Source organism: Nematolebias whitei, chromosome 6 (genome assembly GCF_014905685.2).
Source record: "Nematolebias whitei isolate Nwh7 chromosome 6, NemWhi1, whole genome shotgun sequence".
NCBI lineage: Eukaryota > Metazoa > Chordata > Actinopteri > Cyprinodontiformes > Rivulidae > Nematolebias > Nematolebias whitei.
In genome coordinates this window covers 2,569,871-2,588,873 of record NC_056503.1, presented here as the reverse complement: position 1 = coordinate 2,588,873, position 19,003 = coordinate 2,569,871, and the positions used below count along the sequence as shown (strand labels likewise).

Here is a 19,003-nt window from a genome sequence, read left to right as displayed (position 1 = left end):
AATAAAATATTGACATTTGCTATCTCCACATCATTGCATTCAGTTTTTATTCACAATTTGTTTAGTGTCCCAACTTTTTTGGAATCCGGTTTGTAGCTTATAAAGCCAAGAATCTGAAAATGGGCTTACCGGTAGTTTAGTTTGACAAAATATCACTCAAATCATTGATTTGACATGATGGTCACAAATATGACACAATCAATCAGTCAATCTATTTATCTAATTTCTAGAGTAAGCAGGACTTCTGGAGGTGAATATTCAGTTCTGCAATTCTCTTTAGTTCTGGTTGGGTTTAAGTCTTGACTCCACTGTGTGTGAAAGTTATCTACACAGTTAGAATTCATTCTGCTCAAATCAATCTGTTCACATCAGTGGTTAATGTGAGCCGGATCCTGCTTGAACAAGATCCAGGAACTCTCTCATTTTGACCGCTCGGCTCTGGCAACTCAAATCTCCATCCCTAAAAGTCCAAAGTCATCGCACATTTTTATTTTGATTATTTATTAAAAATACAACAAGGCGAGACGTTGCCCAGTCTGTGGAGTGGATGTTCCAGCCACACCACGCTCCTGCCAGCAGAGACGTGGACTGCATGTCCTGCGGGGAGCGTCTTCATCCACCTTCAGCAGTGCACCCTGCAGACCATTGTTTTACGCACAGCGTCTCCAGACAGCTCTGTAGGACGCACACACAGGAACTCCTGCATATATTACCGTGATGCATAACATTTCAGACAAAATAAATAAGCTTACAGTAAAATAAATACAAGTGAAATGTTCGATGTGTATTATTCACATAACATCACATATCAACAACGGCACTAATTTGTCCAAATAACAGCAATCAAAATGTCGAAAAGACCGTCCAATTTATTATTTAAAATAAATGGATGGATTGTCCTTAGCTGGACAATTGAGAATTGAAGAACCTGAAGGCAGTGGTAATTGAGATTGGAGCAGAACAATGTGCAGGACTGAATTCATCAGAGTTTGGGTCAGACAGTGTGTGTGTGGGGGGTTAGGACGTTTGACAGAATAGGAACTGCATTCACACACAGGCTTGTTATTAATTGTTGTTGCTCTCTAAAATGGTAATTTCAATTCAACCTTTATTTATACAGGTTGTTAGTCCCATTGAGCCTCGAGGACTCATTTACAAGAGAGACCTCTTTTTAATAATTAAGAGTTTTTCTTTTCAGCCAAGAAGAAAGAGTCTGATAGGAATTTTTTCACCTCCAATTCCTACATGTGTCCAGTTTCACTATTTTTTTTGGTCTGTCTAAACAGGTCTCACTTGTAAATGAGTCTTCTAGGCTCAGTGTGACTTATCTGTCTAAATAAAGGTTGAATGAAAATAATCAATTTAATGAAATGTTTACTGATGTTTAACAATCTGTTAAAAGTTTAACAACCTGTTAAAAGTTTAACAACCTGTTAAAATACACTAAAGTGCAGGAAATGGCATCTCTTTTATCTTTATTCCAAATTTTCTGGGGGAGGACCCATGGACCCACTCCCTGCAACACCCCCCCCACCACCACCACCACCACCCCGGACCGCCTGCTGTTTGCGTTCCGGCATCTGTTGGTTTACAAATTAAGCCCTGGTTTACAGCCCTACATGTACTGAGCTAACCCAGGTCTCAGTTAGACTATGATGAAGTGCTGAACATGGATACCTTCATGTCATTATGGAAGAGCTTTCCAACAGATGTGATGCATCCGTCTTTCCTCTGAAGCTGAGACAACCAGGACCTGGCATCTTTAACTTGCTTGGGGTCCACATAGATGTATACACTTGCACCACTGAAGGACTTCATCACAAAAGCTGTCAGCCTGGAAGGACACACACACACAAACACACACACAGAAATGACGAGAGCCAAGTGTAAGCCATGAAACTGAATCAAGTCAGAGGCTGGATGGCTCTTCAGCTCCAAGGACCCAAAACCATCCCGAAATCACACAATCTTCACGCTCATGTGGAAGTGGAGCATCATCAGTTCAACTATCCTGTTTTATTCTCAAGTACTTTAAACGTTCATTATCAGTTGTTATTTGTGTGTGTGTTGGGGGGGCGCTACAAAACATTAAATGCTCCAGATTCTCTAAACCACAAAAAAACACTCACCCACACAGTCACCAAGTGCCAGCAGCCCAGCCCCCTTTCAAAAGCAGACTGAGTTCATTAAACCCCCCCTCAGGCGCTCTGCGCTTTAAGCTGAAATTAAAATATTCATCGTTTCTGAAAAGAGTCCTAATAAAACAAAATTATTAGGATGCTCATCTTTGGCAGACAGCAGAAGGTGTGTACTGTGTGTGTGTGTGTGTGTGTGTGTGTGGGGGGGGGGGGGTTGTGTGTGTTCCTCCAATATGTCTGTATGCCATTTTTGTTTTCTTGTCACATAAAATGAGATATGAGAAGCAAATATTTGGTTAAATGTCATAAATGCTTCCTGAATGATGCAACTTGGTTTCTAGCCACATTTCTATTGATAAATGGACTCAATGGATTCATATTCAACGTAAATTAATTCAGTTCATGTTTGTTTAACTCGGAACAGAACAGTCTGATAAACAAAATAATTCAGTCCAACAGGAGTATGTGGAATCCTTTTGATGTCAATAAAAGACCTTGTTGTTGAAAAATACAAAACGTTGGTTATGTACTGTAACCCCAGATTCTATGAGTATAGGTGCAACCCTTTTGGGTTTATCCCTTCGCACGCAGCACAGCACTGAAAACTTTAGTCCGCGCCCACCGGCTGTGTGGCCCCCAACCCCGGTCCGTATAAATTACGGTGAGACCGGGCAATCGGCTCCCAAATAGCTTTTTTCTTCAGCCATTTAGGAACCAGTGAGGCCCAGAGCTTAAAGGGCTGTGCCTATACTCAGAATCTGGGGTTACAGTACGTAACCAACGTTCTATTTCGTATAGGCTTCACTCTTTAAGGCTATCGCTAGTGGGTTAAAGGCGAAGCAGGATGTAGTCTACGCCTCACTGGGTCCATTCAGACACAAACATGAAGCACCTGCTTGCACAAAAAAACATTTCATCACTCAGCCTTCTGTGTGCATAATTACGCGCTGCGTAAATATGTGCTCCATGCGCAGGAGCGCACCGGAGAAAAGATCTCTGGTGAGGAAAAAAGGCTGAGATAACAGACCTGCTGCTGTGAATAGGAACAACCGAGGTTACGAATTGTAACAGTGTAACGATGAACAGAGCATGCCAACAACTCCTCAGGATGAACCAATTAATAACAATAAAATCAGCAGTTATGAACTTGTGGCTGATAATAAATATCTCACACTGCAACTGCATGCAGGCAGGTGTGAGCTCAAAAGTGAGGCTCCATGAAACAAATAATTATCACAATCCTCAGTGTTTAGACCCATTTGCAGGCAGGCGAGCGAGGCAGGAGTTTAAATAAAAATAATTTATTTAAACAACAAAACAAAACGCTGTAGATGCAGCAAAACTTACTCTGGCAAAACACAATCAAGAACAAGACTGAACAGGACATCAGAGTAAACAGGCAGAGCAGATTATCAGGTGGATGAAAACAGACAGGACAGAGGAGGACTGAGCTGTCTGTGAATACAGAACAATGACCGGACGAGGAGTGGAGGAGAGAAATGCTTTTTATAAGACAGAGGGAGAGTGAGTAATGAGAGCACCTGGGCAGGTGGCTGATGAGGGACAGGTGTGAATGATAAAGACTGAGGACTGGAGAGGCAGACTGAGGAGTGAGTGGAAAATGACAACAGAATCAGATATATAGGAACAGAAATCACACAAAGAGCAGAAGAACAAAAGTATAAAGAGCAGAGGGGGGAACACAAATAAATATAAAGAAAACAGACAGGGACATAGCCTGTCAATAATAATCATTCTGTCAGAACCCTGACAACAGAATGGGTCATGGAGAAAGTAGAAACATCACGTAAATAAAAACGAATAATTGAACATGGCGATGACCAGGCAGCCGCCATACTCCATCGCCATCCTCCACTGTCATCCCTCTATGCAGAGCCATGGAGGATGAAAAAACCCCTCTGGTGGAATGTACTGAGATTCCCTGGAGGATCCAGTCCAGATGAACTGTAAGCTTCAGAAATAGCCTCATACAACCAGTGTGAGAGGCACTGGGTGTACACCTTTTAGAAAATGCTTCATCAGCGGATGGTTAAGAACTGTTCTGTCACTGAAAAACCTCATGACAGGAAGCAATAGCTGCAGCATAAGTTTTAATTGTGCCGAACGCTAAATTTCTGTCCATCAGTTGCTGTAGAAATGACAGCACGCCACCTAGTCCATAGTGGACATGAGATGGCCTCCACGCCTTTCTCTGCGCACTAGCGCTGAAAAACTGTCCACTTGATGTGTACAGCGTTGTGGTGGAAGCAGCTCGTGCGCCCTGAAACGTACGCACCACATCCTGTGGGAGGCCCATCTTTTCTAAACGGATCTGTTAAGCGGCCAGACCCAAAGATGCTGACCTATTTCTGGGTAACTCCTGATTGCTCTTCCTGCCTGGAGGAGAGCGCCCCCTCAGTGGGAGTTTCCACAGCCAACCCGATATCAGTCGCTACAGATTCGGGAACCACGGAGCGGTTATGCGTTCGGGAGCTACGAAGATGACTGACGGTTCTTCCTCCCGGACCCGGTCCAGGGTCCGTGATATCAGTAGGACTGGAGGGAACGCATAAAGGAGCATTTTTGGCCATGGGCTGTGAGCAAAGGCGTCCACTCCTAATGGTGGATCGTCTCGTGGGCTCAGTGAGAACCATAATTGACACTGGGCGTTCTCCCGTGTGGCGGACAGATCCACTGCTGCTCGGCTGAACCTGCTCCAAATCTGAGAGATCAGCTCGGGATGGAGGCTCCAGTCTCTGTGGCGGGGACCACCCCTCGACATGATATCCGCTCGCCTGTTCAGGACACTAGGGATGTACACTGCTCTGATGGAGAGCAGGTTTATGTGTGCCCAACTTAACAACTGTTTTGCGATACGTAACAGTTGGGCTGAGCGCATGCCTCCCTGATGGTCTATGAAAACTGCTGTCACTTGGTTGTCTGTGTGGATCAGAACATGCTGATCCCGCAACAGGGGGCAAAATGCTGAGTCACGTTTCAGACCGTGAAACATTCTAGCACATTTATGTGAAGCGACATGTGGTCCAGCCACTTTGCTCCCACTGCTTGGGACAGACACATTCCTCCCAGCTTGACAGGAACACGTCTGTGAAAACTGAGACGTGCGACGTAGGCCTGCTGCTGGGAACTCCCTCAGACAGAATGAGGGGGTTTCCCCAGTGATTCAGATCGCGTCTCACGGAGGGGGGCACAAAAATAATCTGCCTCTTCTGGCACACAGGATCTATGTGCAGGCAGGCAAACCATCTCTGATGGCATCTCATTTGAAGTAGGCCCAGCGGAAATACGATGTGGGCCACTGACATTGTCCCAGGAGTCGCATGACAGGCAGAACTGTCACTATGCTGCAGGGTTTGACATGGCGGAGCTGAGCTGACAGAGCTTTGGCTCTCAGCTGGGATAAACGGGCTCTCATTGTGGTTGAGTTTAGCTCCACTTCCAGATAAACAATCATCTGGGACGGACGAACGGAACTTTTCCCCAGTTTATAGAAAACCCCAGGTGTAACACTAGCGTTTTGGTCTGTGCGACTGAGCTAATAAAAGCAGATCGTCCAGATAAAAAGAATTCTCATTCTTGCCATGTGTAACGACTGGAGAGCCATCTCCACGCATTTCGAGAATGTGCGTGGGGTGTTTCAGAATGATGGAAATGTGAAAAAAATGTGCCCTTCAGATCTATGGAGGTGAACCAGTTGTTCTAGTGAAGTTCTCCAGCAGCTGTTTGATTGTCAGCATGTGGAATTGTCTCCCCATGATCGAAATGTTGAACATGAACAGGTCGAGAATGGGTCTCATCCCTCCGTTTTTTTTCAGAACCAGGAAGTTGTGGGAGGAAAAAAAAAGTATTTTCCTCTCCGTTGGGAACTCTGGAAATCACGTTTTTCATCAGAAATTCCTGAACTTCTGACTGGAGAGACAAGCTCTGTTCTGGAGAAGAAAGAACCATCTCTATAATCCCTCTGAACGGTGGGGGTTGAGCTGCCAACTGTTGCGTGTAACCCCTGCTGATCAGATGGTCCGTCCATCTGTCCGGGGAACACACTCGCTGCCACTCTGAGTAACTCTCAGAGAGTGGGCACGCATTTTGTGTTGTGCCATGTTTCTCATGAACGTCAACCAGACTAAAAAACCCTTACTGCCATCACCCGCTCTGGAGATTCTCCGGGGGGAACCCAAGGGGGGATCTGACAGAAAAATGCTGTATGTGTGCCTCTGTGCTGAGCCCAGGCTGCAGTCTCAAGTTAGAGCTGAGGTGAGCTGGCGCGCACTGAGAGGAGGCATGAGAGCTTTCTGAGTGAAATGCCGTTTCAGTGGAGGCTGCAGCTGTTGTGGAGAAACACGTTTACTCCCGCTGTGCGGTGAGTATGCAGAAAACAGCAGAAAATAAAAATGGGCTCTGGCTGAGAACGAGGGATTTTACCGGACTCGATCTGCTGAAAAAACATAATTTTTAGCTAACGTGGCAGACAAGTGTTTTTGATATTTACCAAACTGCAGTGCCATTTAAAGCGCTGTTTAGAAGTTACCGGCTCGTTCTGTGTGGGGAATGTGTGAAGAGAGGCAGCTGTGAGATCAGTTGATGTGACAGTCAGGCTGGAATCAGATGAAACTTTACTTTCAGAGATGTTTCTGTTTTATTTCAAAACATACATTGTCAAAAAACACACACATTCCCCTCAAGGAGCTGTTTCCTGGTGGAGGGGGCTGGTGGAGGAGCAGAGTGTGGAGTCGCTGCCGCAGCTGTGGCTAAACATCCGCTCGACTGCTCTTCTTCCGTCACTACGCTCTCCAGGAGGGAAGGGGCAGCGAGGTTGTTTCCAGCATCGCCTTTCTCGGAGGAAACATTTGATTCACTGCATGGCTCTGCGTCAAAGAAAGGCAGTGGCGTCGTCCTGCGCATAGCGTCCTGCTACGAAAAACACTCAGCGGAGCTGCTGCCCACATCGCCTTTTTCGAGGGAATCATCCGATTCACCGCAAGGAAAAAACGTTAGAAAAGGCGATGGTGTCGTCCAGCGAGTAGCGGCCCGCCATGGACAAACACTCAGCGGAGTTGCTGCTAACATCACCTTTTTCGAGGGAATCATCCAATTCACCACGAGGAAAAAACATAAGAAAAGGCGATGGCGTCATCCAGCGTGTAGTTGCCCGCCACAGAAAAACACGCCTCGGCACTTACCTTGAACAAGGCTGCTTGTCTCTGCTTCTGCTCGGGGAGGAAGAGCTCACCGGGATGGCAGGAAGTTGGCGTGGCGGAGACCCAGGCATCCTTAGCAAATGTTGTGCTGGTCAAAGCTGGACATCTTTTCCTTCTTCGTTCTTCTGACAGTGCTAGCTAGCTGGCTGAAGAAAAAATGGGAGCCGATTGCCCGGTCTCACTGTAATTTATACAGACCGGGGTTGGGGCCCACACAGTTGGTGGGCGTGGACTAAAGTTTTCAGTGCTGCGCACGAAGGGATAAACCCACTAGCGATAGCCTTAAAGGGTGAAGTCTATACAAAATAGAACAAATACTCCGGTCATCATGTTGTGTGTCACTTTCAAGATAATTTGATTTATTTCCTAACCTTGGTCCCAACATTCCTAACATTAGCCCCAGTTTGTTCATGTTACTGACCAGGTGTTTCCAGATTCATCACTGTTCCCAAAAGCGCTGTAGGAACCGTCGGTGTGCTTGTAGTTGAGCTCCCTCTGATATCCTACATCACAGACACAGCACAAACACAACAAGGTTTACTCACATGTAGAACACAAATATTGTATTACTGCTTTGAAAAACAGGCACCATCAACTTCTCCAAGTTCTTGCAGATCTAAACTGGGTCTGCTTAGCACATTTGGAATAAAGCCCGACCGATATATCGGTAGGGTCAATAATGTAGGCCAATATAAATGTTTAGGGGGGCAGCACGGTGGCGCAACTGGTAGAGCTGCTGCCTCTCAGCGAGCAGGTCCCTGGTTCAAACCCCGGTCAAGGGGCCCCTCTGGGTGGAGTTTGCATGTTCTCTCCGTGCATGTGTGGGTTTTCTCCGGGTACTCCGGTTTCCTCCCACAGACCAAAAACATGCATGTTAGGCTGATTGGTAACTCTAAATTGTCCCTAGGTGTGAGTGAGAGAGTAAATGTTTGTTTGTCTCGTTTGTCTCTATGTGGCCCCGTGATGGACTTGCAACCCGTCCAGAGTGTACCCCGCCCCTCGCACAGGGATTGCTGGACATGGGCACCAGCGACCCCCGTGACCCAAAATGGAATAAGTGGGTAAAGATAATGGATGGATGGATGGATAAATGTTTAGGGACTTATTGATATCCGTGATAAATGTCCCATTATTCGTCAATATAAATTCTTCTAATTTTCACTCCTAAAATGCTGGAACCAGCCGCAATTGTACAATGTATCCAACTGAGGGCGCATGAAGACTACTTTCAAGTCATGGCTGTTCACTTAAGTTTCACATTCAGAACAGCTCAAGCAGCGAGCAATACTGTGTAGCATATTTTGATGAACACAGCCTGGTAAGTTTATTTTAACTGATCTGTAAAATAAATAAAAAATCAACAATAATAAATTATCTTCACTCCTCCAACCTGCTTGTCATTAGCTATGTGCCTCTCAAGTTAGTAAGTTAATGTTTAGATAACGTAGAATAGACTATTGCATCTGCGTCGCAACCATTATATGTGAAGGGGATGTGTACCTCCCCAACACTAAAAAAAAAACATTCATTCGGACCTCCCATATTTACCAGTTCAATCAACACTTTTTCTCTTTCTTCGTGAACAAATCCATTCCACTTGATTAATATGAGAATACTCAAACCACTAAAGGTCCACTCCAGGTTTTCCTGGTTACCTACAACTCTCCAGCAGCATGCAGTGTTTCTCCTCTGCATCTCCTGCCTCGGCAGAGAATGCTCACAGGTGGAGGAGGTGGAGATCATAGACAACTGTGTGTTGCTCGCTTGCCAGCTTAGCAAGCTTAGTGAGAGCAGTTGTTGACAGGGATGGGTTTGATCATAAACCTTTATACATGGTTAGAAGGATGCTTGAGAGAATGCTACAGAGAGCTACGTCTTTAGCATCTTCGCTTAGCAATAACTGTGACGCTGTAAGATGATGTGTGTTAAGGTGCATTAAAGTTGAAATATCTTTAAAACCCCACACCTTATTGTCCTCAAGCTTCGTGAGAAACATCCATTTGAGCTGATAGTAGAGTAGTGTTGAAATTAGGGATGGGGCCGATCTGATCCGGTATTGGTACTAGCATAATTTACGTATCGGATTTTTCCGATCAAACCTGCCGATCTTTCTGATCCATGATGCAAGTCTGTGTCTGATGATCTGCTCTGCAGGTTGGCTTCAAATTATGGAAAAGATTTCCTGAACGAAGGCGTGTTTCATGAAACCCAGAGTAATAAGACCCACCTCACATTCAGGAAATCCATTTCATCGTTTGCAGCCAGCTAAAATGTGAGTAAATACTATTTTGAAGGCTGAGCACTGAGCAGCACTGTTGCTAACGGCTAACCAACTTTTCATCGTAACACGTGGAAATATTTTACACTAAATACCGCAAGAAAGCAACTTGAAATGTCTGCAGAGCCGCTGTATCTAGAGGGGGAAGCTCGGTCGCGACCTACAATACAACGAACTTAATAAACATTTGAAAAAACACCACATTAAAGAGCATGAGGATTGTTTAGCCAAGCACCGCCGTAAAGTTAGTTTTACATTGGATGTTCAAGGCTTCAGCGGTGTGTTTCTCTCGTTCAGTCCAGAGCAGACAGTCTGATTTCAGTCAGCTGCGCTCAGTCTGCCCGTCTCAGAGGAGCAGACTGAGCGCAGCTGACCGAAATCAGACTGTCTGCTTCACAGCTTGATTGAATATTTGCAGACAAGATGTAGTTTACATTTACCCTCCAGGAGATATTTATCAGCTCAAGATGAGAGTTTTATGATGGAGTTAAATTCAAAGCAGTCTGCTCAGATAAATAGTCTTAAATTATTATTTTCATATATGAATGTTTGTGTTAACTTATTTTAATGTTTCTGCACAGTGCCCTGAAATGACTTCTGTTGTGACTTGGAGCTATATAAATAAAGTGAATTGAATAGACAATCATAAAAAATAGTATGAACTGAAAAATAAAATAAAATTATATATGTATAAAAAAAGAAACAAAAACAGCTACATTATAAACCGATGTAAAATAGTAAAAACAGGAACATGTGTGAATATGGGGCGGCTGTGGCTGAGTGGTTAGAGCAGTTGTCCTCCAATGCGAGAGTTGGGGGTTCGAATCCACCAGCAGCCACATGCTGAAGTGTCTCTGGGCAAGACACTGAACCCCTCATAGCCTCTGATGTGTGCCCCATCAGTGTATGAATGTGATCTAAAGCACTGATTAGTCTCATTAGAATGATTTGTTCAATAAGCTCTAAGCTCTAAGAGATCTAGTAGAGTGCTGTATGAATGGGTAAATGAGGCACAGATTGTAGTGTAAAGCGCTTTGAGTATCTTGAAATAAGATAGAAAGGTGCTATATAAGTACAGTCCATTTAACATGTCTGTGTTGTTTTATGCCATGAACTTAGCAGATGTTTGAAGCCATTTAATCACTTTAATATCCACTTTAAAGCTAGGAATAAAACAAACAGTATGTTTTGTGTTAGCAGAATTTAATTCTAACTTTGAAACTTATCCAACATTAATAAAACTCAAGTTGCCTTTTTGGACATACATGCATATTTTTGTACAAACTGTACTTGAGAGGAGATTATTACAGCCTCATAAAATCAATTATGATCATGATATCGGAATAGTATCGGTATCGGCTGATATCCAGATGCAGATATCGGGATCGGATCGGAAGTAAAAAAAAAAAGGTGGATCGCTAGTTGAAATGTCTTTAAGTCCACAGCTGAATTTACACAAACTTGGTGAGAAACATGCTTTAAATGTGTGGAATTAAAGCAAGAAAATCTATGTGAAATGTTACTTTTTTTATATACTAGTGTACACTTTTTTTTACACACTGATGCATGCACGCACACACACCACTGTGTCTCCCCCCCCCCCCACATTACAGATGCTTCTGATGTCCCTGGACTATTGCCTTGTAAAACTTTATCCAGAACAAGAAATTGAACGTGGCAGTAAATAAACATTACTTAGTGTTAGTAACATTATCTTTGTCTTCCTCAATGAAATGCATTGTTTGTCTGAAATATTAACTTCTCTATAAAGAAAAATAAAATCTGCTGCTGTCAATAATAATGAGACCTTCACCATACGTGACCGACTGTTTAAACAATAAACAGGGAAGGGTGTTTCTTTGTTTAATTGATATTAATATCACATGATAATTTTATGGTGAATAGTGGAGGATAGAAAAAGTGAATGCACGTTAGGAAGACAGTTGTTATGACCAGTGCACCACTTGTAAACCTACTGTGGGACTACGTAGAGCGTGGATCTTCATGGTTGCTAATTCAATTCAATTCAGTTTATTTATATAGCGCCAAATCACAACAAAGTTGTCTCAGGGCAATTTACAGAAACATTCACATACATAAGAGAGCCAATTAGTAAAGTTCTCTATCTAAGGAATCCAGCAGACAAGTTGACTCTTGGCTTCGTTGCAGTCTCCCATCTTGAGCAAGCACAATGGCAACAGTTGAAAGGAAAAACTCCCTTTATAAAAAGAAGAAACCTCCAGCAGAACCAGGCTCAGGACAAGCGGCCATCTGCTTTGACCGGCTGGTTTGAGAGGACAGGAAGGGGAGACAAATGAACACAGAATGGTAGGTCCAGGTATAGGTCAAGGTGTCCCCGAAAGACAAAAAAAACCCACATGTTAAGGATAGAAAAAATAATTACAAATACAAAACAGGTTGAGCAGAGTAAGAAAAGACAGTAGCAGAGTGAAAAAGTGTGGTCAGTTTGTCCTCCAACAGTCTAAGCCTATAGCAGCATAACTAAGGGACAGCTCAGGAAACTCAAGCCAACCCTAACTATAGGATTTATCAAAAAGGAAAGTCTTAAGCCTATTTTTAAAACTGGATAATGTGTCAGCCTCATGGACAGAGATTGGAAGTTGGTTCCACAAGAGAGGAGCCTGATAACTGAAAGATCTGCCTCCCATTCTGTTTTTGTAAATTCTAGGAACCACAAGTAAACCTGCAGTCTGAGAGCGAAGTGCTCTGTTGGGAAAATATGGAACAATAAGATCTGTAATATAAGATGGAGCCAGGTTGTTGAGAGCTTTGTAGGTTAGAAGTAAGATTTTGAATTCTATTCTTGATTTGACAGGGAGCCAAGGGAGATAAACTAAAACCGGAGAGATATGATCTCCACTACTAACTACAGTTAAGACTCTGGCAGCAGCATTTTGGATCAACTGAAGACGTTTTAAAGAAGTATTTGGGCATCCAGATAATAAACCATTGCAATAGTTCAGTCTAGATGTGACAAATGCATGGACCAGTTTTTCTGCATCATTTTTAGATAAGATGTTCCTAATTTAGCGATAGTATGCAGGTGGAAGAAGGCAGTTCTAGTAACGTTTTTAATGTGGGGGATAAAAGACATGTCCTGCTCAAAAATAACACCAAGATTTTTAACATTAGAGCTGGAGGGCAGATTAATGCCACCTAAGGAGGGAGAAAGACTGACAAATTAATTCCCAAGGTGCTCAGGTCCAAAAACCAAAACCTCAGTCTTGTCTGTGTTCAACAAGAGAAAATTAAGGGTCATCCAGGTTTTATGTCTTGCTTGTAGTCTAAGTAGCTGATTGGCTTCATTGGATTTAATGGACAAATATAATTGTGTGTCATCAGCATAACAATGAAAATGTATCCCATGCTGTTTAATAACTTTACTTTATATATGCTTCCATTAGGTAAAGAGTATTGGCCCAAGCACTGAGCCCTTAAGAACTCCATGACTAACTTTGGTGTATGAAAAAAAAAACATTATTTACATTTACAAACTGGAATCTATCAGATAGATATGATTTAAACCATTTTAAAGCTGTTCCTGTAATCCCAATATCATGTTCAAGCCTCTGTAGTAAAATATTGTGATCAACTGTATCAAATGGAGCACTGAGGTCTAACAGGACCAGTACAAACACAAGTCCATTGTCTCAGGTCATGAGAATATCATTAGTGACTTTTACTAGTGCTGTTTCTGCTCTATGATGAGCTCTAAACCCTGACTGAAACTCCAAACAGATTATTTCTTTGTAGATGTTCATGCAACAAAACAGAGCGTCCTCTGTAGGCTGGCTGGTGGACCCACGGTAAGATGGCACCAGTGTGTTTGGCGAGTCGTCTACTGCTCTCTGTTTTTCTGTTTTTATTGTTGTTTCTGTGCTACTTTTCTGATGTGAACTCTCCACTGGTGTATGATCGCCAAACCCTTTTGGGGCTTTGTCTGCCTACTGCAAAAGTTTTAAATCACTGTCATGAAAAGCACGATTGTTTGCCCCAACTGTTGGCCGGAGTTCCATCTTACCTGTGTCAGGCACCACACCCCCCTCGCCGGAGAAGACGTCACCGGCATCGAGGTAAACGCGGCGGGCTCTTGGTGAGGCTGAGGACTGGTTTGTCAAAATCGCCAGGAATCTTCCTCTCCCAGCTTGGATCAGTCTCTGGACTGTATGCTTCTCGGCGCTCCTTGGACCTGTTGATTCCTGGATGGTACCTGTTATCGTCTCAGATCAACACTTCTTTCCTCCACATCTCACTCCTCTGCATCTGCGCTGGCGAGGTGCCAACCTGGGAAATCTGCGACACCTTGTACGGATTACTCCTTCTTCTGCTTCGCCGGACCCAGTTCCCATCAGGATAGGTCTGGTAAGCGCAAGATCTGTTACAAACAAAACTTTTATCCTGAAGGACTTTTATTCGTCCCAGGGTTTGGACTTTCTCTGCGTGACTGAGACTTGGATTTCTCTGGGTGAGTCCAGTGTTTTTTCAGAGCTATTACCCCAAGGTTGCTCATATTTTAATACCCCAAGGTCCTTGGGTCATGGAGGAGGTTTGGCAATTATTTATAAATCAAGCTTTGACTGTAAGCAGCTGTCCCTTCCGACTGTGTTTTCTACCTTTGAACTGAACATGTTTGAGTTGGGCTGCGCTCCTCCGCTTATGTGCGCCATCATCTACCAGCCACCTAAGTATAATAAGGACTTCATACGGGACTTTTCTGATTTCTTGGGTGATTTTACATCTAAATATGAGCAAATTTTAATTCTTGGAGATTTTAATATTCACGTGTGTTGCACAGGAAAGCCGCTGGTGAAGGATTTCTTAGATGTAGTGGATGCTTTTGGCCTCACTCAGTCAGTGAAGGGCCCAACCCATGAACGTACACACACCCTGGACCTTGTTTTATCTTACGGTTTATTTATTTTTAACTTGGAAATTGGTGATGCATTGTTTTCAGACCACATGCTTGTTTTATTTGATTTTATTCCTGTTTCTAAACCTGTTAAGTCCTGTGCTCCTGCTCGACGCTGCCGTGTTTTTAACTCGTACTCTGCTGCCCATTTCTCCACTGTCTTTAATCGTTTTAGAGTCACAGCTCTCTGTGTCTCTCAGCACTGAGGAGCTTTCCTTATATTTTGATTCTTTATGCAATACTGTATTGAATGATGTGGCCCCGATTAAAACCAGACGCTCAAAGCCAAGATCAGACCCATGGTTGAGTGACCATACCTGTGCCATTAGACCGGAATGCAGGAGAAATGAACGCAAGTGGAGAAAGGACAGACTCCAAGTCTCTTTTGATATACTGAGAGAGAGTTGGTATCGATATCAACGAGCTGTGAAAACAGCCAGAGTAAAATATTTATCTGACATTATTGCTGCTAACTCTCACAACCACGTGTTCTTTATAATACAATCAACACTGTCCTCAATGCACATGAACCGGTCCCTCTTGAAGCATCCAGAGAACTTTGTGATAAGTCTCTTAATTTTTTCTTGGACAAGGTTATTAACTCTAGGGCCTGTATCTCTTTTCCATCCCATGACCCTTCCATCCTGGTCCTCTGTCCTGCTGTTTTTGATCATTTGGAGCCTATTTCCCTCTCATATCTAGAGAAACTTGTCACCAGCATGAAATCATCGGGTTCTCCCCTTGATGTTGTTCTTCCATATTTTTTTAAGGAGGTATTTTCTACTGTTGGCTCCTTTATCTTAAATGTGATCAACAGCAGTTTGATGTCTAGTGTGGTACCAAGCAATTTTAGACATGCTGTGGTGCAGCCATTGTTGAAAAAACCTGGCCTTGATCCATCATCTTTATCAAACTTTAGACCAATCACAAAGTAACCCTTTATATCCAAAATTTTGGAAAAAAAATCAAAATGTTCAATCTGGTCCTCTGGACATTCAAAAAACAAAAAACAAAACAAAGCAAAAAAATACAGAAACGTTTCGTCTCTCATCCGAGAGACTTCCTCAGTTTGAGGTGCTGTATTCAGCTCAGTCTCTTAAATAGCACCTTCTCAGAGTGGATCAACCAGTTTGCTGCTGACAACCAAAACCAGCTGCTCACATGGTCAAGAAGGACCATCAGCCTAACAATGGATCATTAGCACACTGATGGCTGTTTACTATTCACAGGGGGTTGAGTGATACTAGCAATAACAGCATTGTAAGAGGGGGACAGTTGAACACGGAGGCCTCCACCCCTGTTTAATGATGGACAATTTCTTTTCACAAAGATGGCCTCCTTTACTCCTCTCTCAAACCATCGTTCCTCTCTGTCCAGGATGTGAACATCTTCATCGCTGAAAGAGTGACCGCTGGCCTGGAGATGAGTGTAGACTGCAGAGTTCTGGCCTGATGATGTTGATCTTCTGTGCTGGGCCATCCTTTTGACCAGTGGCTGTTTAGTTTCCCCGATGTAAGACTGATCACAGCCCTCCTGACACTGAACAGCATACACAATATTACTCTGTTTGTGCCGGGGGACTGGATCTTTGGGATGAACCTGTCTTTGCCGTAATTTTTTGGGGGGTTTAAAAGCCACTGGGACGTTATGGTTAGAAAATAAACATCTCAGTTTCTCTGATTCTCCCTCAGCATACGGAATGACCACTGGTCTGGGTCTGGGTTCCTCCTTTTCACCTGATGGCTGACTGGAGTCCTGTTTGGGTTTCTTCTCTGCTTTCAGGAAGGTCCAGTTAGGATATCCACATTGCTCTAGAGCCTGTCTTGTGTAGGATTTCTCCTTCTGCCTGGGTCCTGAGTTAGTGGGGATGCTGTCTGCTCTGTGATACAGAGGACCAGATTGAACTTTTTTGGATTTTTCTACCTGGATTATTGAGCATGCATCAGGATATTTGGAAAAAATTGTTTACACGCCGCTGAAGGCATTTTTGGATGAATTTAAAATTTTAGCGGTCTTCCAGTCTGGTTTTAAAATGTGCCACAGCACTGAATCTGCTCTTTTAAGGGTTTTTAATTACATATTTTTAGCACTGGATTCTGGAAACTGTGTTTTACTTGTGCTTTTAGATTTAACAGCTGCTTTCGACACAGTTGACCATGGCATTCTCATCTCCAGACTGGAGCAGTGGGTGGGCATCACTGGCTCAACTCTGCAGTGGTTTAGGTCCTACCTTTCTGACAGAAATTTCAGTGTGATGATGGATAATTTTACCTCTGCTTCTGCTGCCCTCCCCTGGGGGGTACCCCAGGGCTCTATTCTTGGTACTCTCCTGTTTTCTCTTTACCTTCTGCCACTGGGTTCTGTTTTCAGAAAGCATGGTGTGCAGTTTCATTTATATGCAGATGACTGTCAAGTCTATTTCCCTTTGAAACTAAATGGCTCCACTCAGTCTCTCTTGGACTGTCTTGATGACATTAGAGGATGGATGGCACTTAATTTCCTCCATTTTAATGAAAAGAAGACTGAGGTTACAGTCTTTAAATCCTCTGGCCCTAGCAGTTTCTCCACCTTGGATTTTTCCTCTTTGGCCTCATATGAAAAATCCATTTTGACAAATTTAGGAGTGAAAATGGACCCCTGCCTGAAACTTGACTGCCATGTCAACAATGTGGTTAAGTCACCTTTTTTTTCAGCTGAGGCGCCTGTCAAAACTCAAGCCCCTCCTTTCTAGACACCACTTAGAGACAGTAATCCACGCTTTTATTACTTCACGCCTGGATTATTGTAACTCTCTGTTGATAGGAGTTAGCCAGGCCTTGCACTCACGGTTATAGCTGGTACAAAATGCTGCTGCACGATTTTTGACTGGTACAGGCAGGTGTGAGCACATCACTCCAGTTCTGATGTCCCTTCACTGGCTTCCTGTCCAGTTTCAAATTCATTTTAAAGTTCTATTGTTTGTTTTTAAGTCTTTGAACAGCCTTAGTCCATCTTATCTATCTGAACTGCTTCACTTTTACATACCATCACGTGCTCTTAGATCCTCTGACCAGATGTTTTTAGCAGTCCCGAAAACCTTTTATAAATCCAGAGGAGACAGAGCCTTTTCAGCTCTGGTTCCTAAATTGTGGAATGAGCTGCCGCTGGAGGTCAGGCAGGCCCCGTCACTTTCAGTTTTTAAAACTCGTTTAAAAAGTTTTTTTTTTCCATTGGCTTTTAACCTAGAGTGAGTCAGCATCTGTGTCTTAATGTTGTATTCTTTTACTTATGATGTTCTGATTTTTTTTATGTATATTTAGATGTTTTTATTGTTTTACTGTTTTTTTGTTTGTTTTTAATTTTGTACAGCACTTCGGACGACTGCTTGTTGTATTTTAAGTGCTTTATAAATAAATTGGTATGGTATGGTATGGTATGGTATGGTATGGTACGCAACTGACCTGCAACTATTTTCTCTAGAATTTTTGAGATGAAAGTTAGATTAGATATAGGTCTATAATTGGCCAGAATTTCTGAATCAAGGTCAGACTTCTTAAGTAAAGGTTTAATTACAGCAATCTTAAAGCGCTGTGGTACATAACCATCCATTAAAGACAAATTAAGTAGATCCAAAATGTGGACATTAATTAGGGGAAATACCTCTTTAAACAGTCTGGTTGGGATGGGATCTAGCAGGCATGTGGATGGTTTGGATGAGGTTATTATTTTTGACAATCCAGAGAGCTCAACAGGACAAAAACTGTCCAAACATAAATCAGGTCTAGCGAATTTTTTTAAGTTGCCTCATTTGACAGGGGACTAGAGATAGTAGAAAGAAGGATGGTTTGAATTTTCTCTCAAATTGAAATAATTTTATTTATAAAGAATCTCATGAAGTCATCACTACTTATAGTTGTAGGGATACATGGTTCAACAGAAATGGGACTTTGAATTAATCTAGCAATAGTACTAAACAGAAACCTAGGGTTATTTTTATTCTCTCTATTAAAGATGAGTAATATAAAGTTCTAGCTTTATAGAGAGCTTTTTTTATATGTTAGCAGACTATTTTTCCAAGTTAAATAAAATTCTTCAACATTAGTAGAGCACCATGCACCATTTTCTCTCCTGGTTTCTAGATGCCTGCTTTAAAGTACGTAACAGAATTGAACCAAGGAGCCAGTTTCCTCTGATTGATTACTTTCTTTTTCATTGGAGCAATTTTATCAAGTGAACTTTGCATTGAAGTTGTAAGATGTTCAACTAGATGATCTAAGTCACTGTTCTCTGATGCATTACTCTGCAAGACAGAGGAAAACATTGATGGAAGAGATCGTTTAAATTTGGTTACAGCATTTTCTGATAAGCACCTGCTGAGATGAAATTTACTCTCAGTGACTGTGTAGTCATTTAATGTAAACTCAAAGGTTATTAAAAAATGGTCGGACAGAATAGGAAT

At 42.8% G+C, this 19,003-nt stretch overlaps 1 protein-coding gene across 1 annotated transcript in view; it reads right to left on the bottom strand.

Annotated features, from left to right (window-relative positions):
* The window catches only part of LOC119411476 (alpha-2-macroglobulin-like protein 1), a 670,820-nt gene that overhangs the window by 579,584 nt on the left and 72,233 nt on the right, over positions 1 to 19,003 (bottom strand). The window contains exons 21-22 of the mRNA XM_037678427.1: positions 7,779 to 7,860; positions 1,678 to 1,834 (exon numbers count right to left, since the gene is read on the bottom strand). Coding sequence (XP_037534355.1) covers positions 1,678 to 1,834; positions 7,779 to 7,860 — 239 coding nt within the window. The remainder of the gene's footprint in view (positions 1 to 1,677; positions 1,835 to 7,778; positions 7,861 to 19,003) is intronic.